The sequence below is a fragment of the Oncorhynchus masou genome, chromosome 24 (assembly GCF_036934945.1).
Source record: "Oncorhynchus masou masou isolate Uvic2021 chromosome 24, UVic_Omas_1.1, whole genome shotgun sequence".
In the NCBI taxonomy this organism is placed as follows: Eukaryota; Metazoa; Chordata; class Actinopteri; order Salmoniformes; family Salmonidae; genus Oncorhynchus; species Oncorhynchus masou.
This window is the reverse complement of record NC_088235.1, coordinates 108,942,301-108,952,892: the sequence shown is the minus strand read 5'-3', so window position 1 is coordinate 108,952,892 and position 10,592 is coordinate 108,942,301. Positions and strand designations below refer to the sequence as shown.

At 40.0% G+C, this 10,592-nt stretch overlaps 2 protein-coding genes across 3 annotated transcripts in view; one reads left to right on the top strand and one right to left on the bottom strand.

The window, feature by feature from the left end:
- LOC135511512 (uncharacterized protein DDB_G0271670-like) overlaps positions 1 to 4,952 on the top strand; it is a 16,778-nt gene extending 11,826 nt beyond the window's left edge. Inside the window, exons 2-3 of the mRNA XM_064933002.1 lie at positions 282 to 3,146; positions 3,433 to 4,952. Of these exons, the coding sequence (XP_064789074.1) occupies positions 282 to 1,212 (931 nt within the window). The 3' untranslated portion in view covers positions 1,213 to 3,146; positions 3,433 to 4,952. The remainder of the gene's footprint in view (positions 1 to 281; positions 3,147 to 3,432) is intronic.
- On the bottom strand, positions 4,640 to 8,907 carry LOC135513242 (prothymosin alpha-A-like). 2 transcript variants are annotated; one of them, XM_064936069.1, is made up of 5 exons: positions 8,733 to 8,907; positions 6,106 to 6,177; positions 5,719 to 5,806; positions 5,417 to 5,508; positions 4,640 to 5,282 (listed from the first exon to the last, which is right to left on the bottom strand). In XM_064936069.1, the coding sequence occupies exons 1-5, from the start codon at positions 8,772 to 8,774 to the stop codon at positions 5,241 to 5,243; spliced, it is 336 nt and encodes a 111-aa protein (XP_064792141.1). In that variant the 5' UTR covers positions 8,775 to 8,907; the 3' UTR covers positions 4,640 to 5,240. The 2 variants fall into 2 exon arrangements, with proteins under 2 accessions (XP_064792141.1, XP_064792142.1); XM_064936070.1 differs by having other exon boundaries at positions 5,719 to 5,803.
- Positions 8,908 to 10,592: the final 1,685 nt, after the last annotated feature.

The window sequence follows — 10,592 nt, the reverse complement described above, 5'->3', positions numbered from 1 at the left end:
TAGTAGAAGTAGTAGAGGTAGTTGCAGTGGTAGTAGTAGTAATATAATTAGCAGCTGAAGTAGTAGCAGCAGTAGTAGTAGTAGCAGCAATAGCAGTAGTAACAGTAGCATTAGTAGTAATAGTAGCAATAGTAGTAGTGGCAGTAGTAGTATCAGTAGTAGTGGTAGTAGTAGTAGCAACATTAGTAGTGGTAGTGTTAGTAGTAGTAGCAGTAGTAGTTGCACCAGTAGTAGCAGCAGTAGTAGTAGTGTTAGTAGTAGCAGTATTAGTAGCGTTGTAGTTGTAGTAGTAGTATTAGAAGTAGTAGTAGTAGAAGCAGTGTTTGTGGTAGTAGTAGCAATAGTAGTAGTAGAAGTAGTAGTAGTAGTAGCAGCAGTAGTAGCAGTATTAGTAGTAGTAGTAGTAGACGTTGTAGTAGCAGTAGTAGTAGTCGTCGTAGTAGTAGTAGTGGTAGCTGTAGTAGCAGTAGTAGTGTTAGCAATATTAGCAGTAGTATTAACAGCAACAGTAGCAGCATTAGTACTACTAGTAGTAGTATTAGTTTTAGATGCAGCAGTAGCAGTAGTAGTAGTAGTAGTTGTAGTAGTGGAAATAGAAGTAGTAATAGCAGTAGTACTAGTAATAGCGTTAGTAGTAGTAGTAATAGCAGTAGTAGTAGTGGTAGTACTAGTAGTAGTAGTAGTAGTAGTAGTGGTAGTAGTAGTTGTAGTAGTAGAAGTAGTAGTAGTAGTGTTATTAGAAGTAGTAGTAGTAGCAGTTGTAGTAGTAGTTGTACTAGACATAATAGTAGTAGCAGTTGTAATAGCAGTGGTAGTGGTAGTAGTAGTAGTAAAAGTAGCAGTTGTAGTAGCAGCAGAAGTAGCAGTAGTAGTTGTAATAGCAGTTGGAGCAGAAGTAGTGGTGGCAGTGCTAGTAGTAGTAGTCGTAGTAGTAGTAGTGGGTGTAGTGGTAGTCGTAGTAGTAGTGGTAGGTGTAGTAGTAGTTGTAGTAGTAGTAGTAGGTGTAGTGGTAGTCGTAGTAGTGGAAGAAGTAGTATCAGTAGTAGTAGTAGTAGTATTAGTGGTAGTAGTTGTAGTAGTAGTAGTATCAGTAGCAGTAGTAGTAGTAGTAGTAGCAGCAGTAGCAGTACTTATATTAGTAGCAGTAGCAGCTGCAGTAGTAGTAGTAGCAGTAGCATTAGTAGCATTAGCAGTAGCAGTTGTAGGCAGTAGTAGAGGTAGTCGCGGTAATAGTAGCAGTAGTAGTAATAGAATTAGCAGTAGTAGTAGTAGCAGAAGCAGTAGTAGTAGTAACAGTAGCATTAGTAGTAGTTGTAGAAGTAGTTGTTGCAGCAGTAGTAGTAGTAGCAGTAGTAGCAGCTGTAGACGTAGTAATAGTGGTAGTAGTAGTAGTTGTAGTAGTATCAGTAGTAGTAGTAGTAGTGGTAGGAGTTGTAGTAGTAGCAGTAGCAGTAGCAGTAGTAGTAGTAGTAGTAGTTTGTAGCACTAGCAGTTGTAGTCGCAGTAGCATTAGTTGCATTAGCAGTAGCATTTCTAGCAATTGTAGTGGTAGTAGTCGCAGTAGTAGTAGCAGTAGTAGTAATAGAATTAGCAGTAGTAGTAGTTGCAGAAGTAGTAGTAGCAGCAGCAGCAGTAGTAGTAGTAGCAGAAGTAGTAGTTGCAGTAGTATTAGTAGCCGCAGCAATAGTAGTAGTAGAAGTAGTAGTAGTAGTAGTAGTGGTAGTAGTGGTAGTAGCAGCAGTAGTTGTAGTATTAGCAGTAGCAGTATTAGTTGTGTTGTATTTGTAGTAGTAGTAGTAGCAGTTGTAGTAGTAGTTGTTTAGATGTAGTAGTAGTAGTAGTAGCAGAAGTAGTAGTTGCAGTAGTATTAGTAGCAGCAGCAATAGTAGTAGTAGTAGTAGTTGTAGTAGTAGTGGCAGCAGTAGTAGTAGTAGTTGCAGTATTAGTTGTAGTAGTAGAAGTTGTAGCAGTAGTAGTAGTAGTAATAGTAGTAGTAATAGTAGTAGTAGTAGTAGTAGTTGTAGCAGTAGTAGTAGTAGTAGTAGCAGCAGTAGTAGTAGTAGTAGTAGTAGTAGTAGTAGTAGTAGCAGTAGTAGTAGTAGTAGTAGTAGTAGTAGTAGTAGTAGTAGTAGTAGTAGCAGTAGTAGTAGTAGTAGTAGTAGTAGTAGTAGTAGTAGTAGCAGCAGCAGTGGTAGCAGTATTATTATTAGTAGTAGTAGAAGTTGTAGTAGCAGTAGTAGTAGTAGTAGTCATAGTAGTAGTGGTATTTGTAGTTGTAATAGTGTTAGCAGTTTTAGTAGTAGTAGAAAATGTCATAACAGTAGCAGTAGCAGCATTAGTAGTAGTAGTAGTAGGAGTAGTAAGAGTATTAGCAATAGCAGTAGCAGCAGTAGTAGTAGTAGTAGTTGCAGTTGTTGTAGCAGTAGTGGTAGTAGTAGTAGTAGTGGTAGTAGTAGTGGTAGTAGTAGTGGTAGTAGTATTAGTAGTAGTTGTAGCAGTAGTAATAGCAGTAGCAGCAGTAGTAGTAGTATTATTATTAGTAGTAGCAGTAGTAGTAATAGCAGTAGTAGTAGCAGTGGTATTAGTAGTAGCAGGAGTGGAAGTAGTAGCAGCAGTAGCAGCAGTGAAGGAGGAATGACAACAGTTAATTTATTTTCTCTGGTTGACTGGTTCTTATGGGCAACATTATCCTATCTGTTCCTCTCTCTCTGTGTGATGGAAAACAAGTGTTAATTCCTAACTTGTTTAAATTCCTTTTCTGTCTCTAAATGCCGTCTTTTCCTAGCAGCACTGTATGTATAAATATACCTGGCAAATAACGGTGATATGAATTCTGAAAGAGACCCATGGAACTCTTCTTAGCACCCTTCAAGGCACTCTTAAAGTGCCTTTATTGCTGTACCATGTTCAATGGAACAGCGTTAACAAGTCTGACACGTTTCGGCATAGCCTTCGTCAGGGAGTGATGTTGTTAGTTTGTGTCTGTGCCCTATTGGCCCCACAGGAAAACCACAGAACCAAGAGCTGCTGTCACCGTTTCCTCAGACATGTGACAGGAAGCAGTCGTCTGTCCGTTTATATCCCACCGTAAACAGTTGCCACTTGAAACACAACCAACATGACTCTGACACGTTGAAGGCAAAAGAGTGAGTTGGAATACTCAGTTCTTTCATATTATGTATTTGGGATGTGATTATGTACACCATATATACAAAAGTATGTGGACGAACCTTTAAATTAGTGGATTTGGCTATTTCAGCCAGACCTATTGCTGACAGGTGTATAAAATGTTGTTCACATCATGCAATCTCCATAGACAAACATTTTCAGTAGAATGGCCTTACTGAAGTGCTCAGTGACTTTCAATGTGGCACCGTCATAGGATGCCACCTTTCCAACAAGTGAGTTTGTCAAATTTCTGCTCTGCTACAGCTGCCCCAGTTTGGTGGATGCCAGGAGAACGCCACAAGTCCAAATGATTAGTGCCAACTGTAATGTTTGGTGGAGGCGGAATAATGGTCTGTGGCTGTTTTTCGTTGTTCAAGCTAGGCTCCTTAGTTCCAGTGAAGGGAAATCTTAACACTCCAACATACAATGACATTCTAGATGATTCTGTGCTTCCAACTTTGTGGTAACAGTTTGGGGAAGGCCCTTTCCTGTTTCAGCATGACAATGCCCCCGTGCACAAAGTGAGGTCCATACAGAAATTGTTTGTCGAGATCAGTGTGGAAGAACTTGACTGGCCTGCACAGAGACCTGACCTCAACCCCATCGAACACCTTTGGAATGAATTGGAACACCGACTGCGAGCCAGGACTAATCTCTCCAACATCAGTGCCCGACCTCACTAATGCTCTTGTGGCTGAATGCAAGTAAACCCATGCAGACCAACTCTATGTTAATGCCCATGATTTTGGAATGAGCAGGTGTCCACATACTTTTGATCACGTGGTGTAGTTGGTAAGGGAGGACAATAGAGTTGTATTAGGTGTGTTTGGGATTATTATTATTTAAACATGAGGTAATTGATTGCTATAATTATATGGAAGTTTAAATTTTGAGCAGATTAATAGCTACATTACTTTTTTCCCCTTCTAATCATCAATGTCAAACGAAATGACAGTCCATTGGGCTAAAAAAATAAATAATTCTAATCATCAATGTCAAATTAAATGACGCTGAGTCCATTGGGCTAATAATAGTTCTCAATTATGTCCCTGGTTATGTCCTAGAAATGATAACCCATAAGAGAATGCAGTCGCTGTGGTGTTGGCCAAATAGCACTGCTCGTATATATTTGTATTGGTGTGTTTCACTGTATTTGGTGTTAAAATAATTGTTTATCGGAAGGAAAGGATTCACTCAGGTAAATTTATTAAATGCAATATAATTTACCAGATCTTGAAGTCTTTATGGCATGAATAATTTACAATGATGTACAGTTCAAACAGCTCAATAAAACACATGAACAGCATATCTGAAAAGGATACTTTTATAGATTATAGAGCCAAAAGCTGCATGTTGATGTTCATAGTTGAGGAGGTTGACTGTAACATAACATTATGAAGTCTCATCTACGACGGGTCAAAAAACTAAAGAAAAATTCAAAAAAACAAACAAATAAAAAACTAATCAGAAGTGCTCACAAACTAAAATTCTGGTTTATTGTCTTACAACAAATTCACACGTACATTGAACAGGCCACAACAGACAGCAATTTAAACGACATAAGAGAAAAGACACCTCTTTTCTTTGGCCTTTCCATCTCATACAAACCAACTACGTATGGTACAACTAAAGTACAAATACAAAGTTACTGGAATGCTTTCAATTTAATTGTTTTCTGAAATTTGTACAAGTTTGTGTTGAGATAACATGACATGGTCAAACCACAAGTAAAGTCTATTTCATAGAGAAGCATCAACTCCAAAGCACCGTTTGGTAACCAGAGATCACTGTCGAAAAATGGCTGACCTCCTAACAATATGTACAAAAATATAAAATGTAAATAAAAATACAAACAAATTCTCCTTTTAAAGTACTGTATCTTGTTAAGAAGGTAGAACTTTGAAGTCTTGGGTATTCTAAAAAATTTGCAGTTGGGTGTGTGTGTGTACGCGGACATTGGGTGTGTGTACACGGACGTTGAACTCTACTTGATGATGACCACAGTTTCCCTCCAAAACGCTCGGTGGTCTAGGAGAGGTTACAGGGGCTTCCAGCGGGTTGAAACACAACTCTTAATCATCATCGGTTTTCTGCTTCTTCGTTCCAACATCCTCCTGTGAAGAGATTAGTAAAGATGACTTATTTCCATTTAAAACAACATTGTAGAAATACATTTTTAGTTTGATTATGAAAATTAAATACCAAACACATACAATATAAGTGTAAATTTGCAAAGTTGTTATATTACCTCATCATCATCATCCTCGTCGTCATCATCTTCCGCCGCCCTCTTGCCTGCGCGACCCTCGACCTCATCGTCATCTTCATCATCTTCGTCGCCTACAGAGACAGATAGAGAGGGAGACAGGTTTAGATTATTGTAGTTACGACGTTTAACAGACAGAGGGCGCTCCAAGAAAACAATTCCCCAGGCGATCTGCCTCAGTACTTTAGCAGCAAATAGACAGCACTGCCACTAGGTGCATATGTCAACATGAAATGGATACTCTATCATCATACATAATGTTGTTGAGAGACCGGACCACTTACCCTCAACATCCTCTTCCTCATCCTCCTCCTCTCCCACATCCTCCTCCTCGTCTACATCCTCTACATCACCATTCTCCTCAGCCTCCTTCTGGAAAACAACACAATATATCAGATACATAGAATCTGCATGTCTCCAGGGGAAAATATGACAGACTGTATTCATTTAGGAGTGAGGGTAATAACCAGGGAATATCTTATTCGTAATAAAAATGAAAGAAAACATGACTTGTCCTCATGGATGTATTTCTACAAATACCTTTTTATAAGGACAATGAAGAAGACAGATAAGGACAGGTAGACAGTAACTGATTGACATATGAGCCCATCTTAAAGGTAAAGTGGTGAAATGGGTCAATTAAAGGTAAAGTGTTAAAGGTGAAGTCTTACAGCTTTTTTCCCATTGGCTGGGGCATCTTTTCCATTTTCTGCCTCCTCAACAAGCTTCTTCTCTTTCAGGTCCTGGGGGAAAGTGAAAATGAGAGAATATGTTTGATTTATATGCCATGTGGCACATGGTGGTTCAAATATATATCACAGGCCCATCCAATCAATATTTTATGCCTTAAGATTTATTTCTAGGGTTGGTTGTCGTTTTAAAGACTTCTAAACGAGCGGGAACAAAAATGTTTTCACACCCCCGCCCACCTACCCGCTTTCCCTCCCTCCACCCTCGCCTAAACTTGTAAAGCATGCTTTCGTTTTTTCTTTGAAAGGCGAAACTTTGATCCTAAACCTTCTATTGGTTGCTTTTCTTCTTTACACCCCGCCTACTTTTGAAGCTCTAATAGAAGTGTTGCAACCTTACACCAGTATGGAGTTGCGAACAAAGAGCATTGTAGTTCAGTCAAGGACTCATATAATGGGGCTCTATGAAGACACGCCCGGAAAAAGACTACAATTCCCATTGCACCCTAGTAGGTTATTCAGCCAATAAGAGCCTCTAAACGAACGCTACCAGAAGGAGGCTGACTAAATTAACTCCAGGGAAAGGAGACAATAAGACAATAGCGCCTAGAAGGGATATGCGATTCATGGACTTTCCATTCTGTAAATGAGGACAATAAGGTTCCTAATCAATCAAAACCATTCTGATTGGGTGTTGGTGTTGTATTAAGGGTCTTTATGATAAGATCAGGCTATGTTCAGGCCTATTCACTTGAAGGACAAAGGCACTTTTTTTTCTCCAATAGCCTTTTTTAGTGTCCAATAAATAAAATATAGATGTTCTTAGTCTCGTTCGTTTTCCTATGAGGAAATCTCTATTGATGAATTAGTTTGAGTAATGCTGAGCCCATAAGCCGGTTAGCAGCTACATCTCTCCTGTACCCGCCTCCTTTCAACATCACCTTTACGTGCCAATATTGTATTCTATAGCTATAGGCAACAACGAACAGCGATGGAAAATATGTATAATTTTTAACCTGTAGGCTAACAGGCAGACATCAACATACTCGATTTTTTTTTTTCAATTACCTGGGATCGTTTGAACAGCGTATGATGAGCTTATGGCAAGGGATAAAAGATAAGTAACCGCAAAAACGCAATTCAGCGGGAAATTGGTTCAGGAGGTCGAGGCTCTAAAAGCAGCGCTTTGCAATGTTTAATGAAAAACGATGCCTTCAAGATGCAATGCTAGTTTATCGTGAACGCTCAACCCACGACCCCCCCCCCCTCCCCCCATCTCTCTCTTTCTCTCTCTGAATAGGGTTACGCCGTGAAGGAACCAAAGAGAGAGAGGGAGAGAATGAACACTTTCACAGTTCAACTTTTCGCTCACACACGTCCTACACTGGCTGTTCATATCGGCATTACGCGCCGCCAAAGCCCGCATATACACTCACCTAGTTCCATTTATCACAAGCTCCCGCTGGAACCAAGTCAACATTTATTTTCTCTCTAAAGACAAGCAAAGGAAATACTGTCTGTCCGCGCTTTTTTCATACAAAGAATGTTTAAATCTAAGACAGTATCCACACAAATAACCCAAGAACAGAAGCTGTTCCAAATCACACACAGACACATCATTTGGTTTACAAGCCAACTGATGCTGTTAAACGGGAGACTCCGGAGCTCGCGTTTAGGCTCCGTCACATTGCGCACAGAGAGACAGAAGCTTGGTGGAACGAACGTACACACCGCCGGGCTTATCCATGTCAATACAGCCGTGAATCACTGATTATAAACACACAACTAGAAGACAGGAATCGCTATCTCCACTCCATTTACAGTTATGCAAAATAATTACTCCCGTAGTTTACTCAACTCGTACTCAGGTCGGGTATAATTTTCATGCTGGTTCCGTTATTAATCCTTTACGCGCAATTTAAATCCCTTTCAGCACATTCTGAATTCTAAAAGGCGCGAGGCTTTTACGTCCGAGCCATTCCACATAAACTTCCACATCAATATCATTTATTCAATAAAAACAGCCTCCAAAAACAATGGGATCTATTCAAGTAGCAAGTTATGACAGAGCCGGTGCGCGGTACGAATTTGGCGATTGGATCAATCAATTGCAGCCTCGACCAGCAAATACAATGTAGCCTATAAAACGAGAAGTATACAAAGAGAATTGATCAACACGACAAAGCAGAAGTATGTGTGTGTGTGAATGAGTTCTTCAAACGAGCTTCAAATCCGTGCTCAACTGAACAGACACGGTAGTATAAACAAAGAAACGCGCGCAGACTTGTACTCTGGGCAATAAAAGCATCGCAGCTTGCTGTTAATGTTTCAGTAGACTAGTGAGCGCAACTTCGGCGTACTCATTGATTGTTAGGCTACATTTTTATCTAATATCATAGGTCTCCAAAAAAAGTGTTTTAATTCCTACATCCGCAACAGAAGCCTCATCCAAAACCAGTTAGATTTGATGAAGCTCGGATAAACACTTGTTCCAGTTTCCTATAGTTGTTCTCCATTCAAAATATTCCGTCCGAAATAGATTTGAATTAAATAAAGTGTAGAAATTGTAATTTATCCATCGCTCAGGTCACAAATTGCCCTCCACTTACCTTGGCAGAGATCTCCTTCTTGTCGACTTTTGTGTCAGCCATGTTTCTGTTTTAGCCTAATGTAACAAATGTTATAGGGGATCAGAAAAAATAATGATACGATCCACTCAGTCCCACCACTGTAAAAGAAAAAAAAGACTTATAGTGCCAGTGGCAACCTGGCCCGACCGGGGAGCCTTTAATATAGAGTTGTGGGCGGAGTCGAGGCACGGCCAGTACGCTCTGATTGGTCCATAATTTGGACAATGTCTAGCACTGATTGGTCCGAGGGGAACAATGGACAGTATTTTCAGAAAGGCGCGCACGCCCCCTAATCAGCCTCTCCGAATCATTGCAGTGACGAGTGGCTGGCCGTCCCCGCGCGGGGATTGATGACCCGCATAGCATACTTTCTGTCAACACAACACAAGATTAAACTTGTCAAAGTGGACAATTCTCGCGTCAGGACGTAATTTAAGCCGAATTTCGATTGCAAACCCCACATAAATCCACATGTGGACAGACTATTGCATTTGGCAACATGTAACACACACACATTCGTAGTTGTTACATGTAACCTTATCACTTGTAGTCTATCCTCATCAATCACCATGTTATTCAAGGTTTATTACATTAGGTGCTGCTTGACCTTGCATGCACTTTCATTTAACTGATAGTCTAGTTGGCTAAAATACATATATTTAAATTCTGTATGATGAACTAATTATGAAGAAATGGATGAACTGGATGCAATGATTTAAAAGATCTTAAATGGCTTATTGCGGCATTTAGAGAACGAAGCCTAGGCTATCTCTAGTTTACACACGACAGACTGACAGATAGCTCCCCTCTCCTCCTCCCCCTTTAGAGCAGCCCCTCCCCCCCTCTCTCTCCGCACCCCCCTTTTCCATCGGCCCCCCTCCCCCTCTTTTAGCTCTCTCTCGCTCGCGCTCTCTCTGGGAGCCGTAATGCGCTTGCGCCATGTGCGGCGGGTAGAAGCGTCCATTTTCCGGCTCAGCAACCATTGTGTGTATGAGTGAAGGTCGACGCCACAGAGAAACAATTTACGAGATGTGTAGAGCATTTCTGAAAGATGTGTAGAGCATTTCTGTTGGAGGATGAATTGTTTAGAAATAGCATCTCAATCGTAAAATAAAATACTAGGCTACTTTACGCACATATTTTATGGACACTGCGCAGAAATGAGCCATAACAAAAGGACTCAGAAAAAAAAGAAATAAAATAAGACAGAAGCTTCCACATTGTCAGAAAATAAGTGCAATAATGTTGCCTAGTGATTCCATTTACGCATGAGTGCACCATTGAGGTAGGAGAGACTTACCTCACCAAAATGGCTTTTTCCAAGTGCCATATGTCGTCGTGGTTGTGAAAGAACTAACCTCATTGGTAGATTAACTGGAGCAAACATAAACCTGACGCTTTGCGCCCATGGATTGGATAATTTGACTGTCAATCAAATGTAGTACTCCACTAGAGTTGTTTTCAAAACCTGGAGAGTGGATTTAAAACAAATAAAAACAACTCCGTACTGAAGAACAGAAAGTCACTAGATGATATGTTGTTAATGAGTTATTTCGAATTAAGAAGGTCTTTAACATGGCCAACATAGACACGTTGTTAAATAACTATTTTGATGACATAAAAAAAAGCCTATTTAAACAGTTGGGCGATGCACAACGTTATATGATCCCACAAACACAGGGCACTGATGTCAGTACAGTTATCAGCTCTACAGTTGTACTTAGGCCAGATGTATTAGACGTTTGCCCAAAACATTTTGCACTTGTTATTTTCAGATGGGAATAAAAAATGATTATTTTTAAACATGATGGAAAAAAAGTTACATGTTTTTGTGTGTGT

Bases quoted from the DNA above. Each gene is read 5' to 3' on its own strand.
- LOC135513242 (XM_064936069.1), bottom strand. From the start codon at position 8,774: ATGGCTGACACAAAAGTCGACAAGAAGGAGATCTCTGCCAAG. The intron at 5,509-5,718 runs GTAAGTGGTCCG...CTGTCTCTGTAG, and splicing joins TGAGGAAGAGGATGTTGAGG to GCGACGAAGATGATGAAGAT. The intron at 5,283-5,416 runs GTAATATAACAA...ATCTCTTCACAG, and splicing joins ACGAGGATGATGATGATGAG to GAGGATGTTGGAACGAAGAA.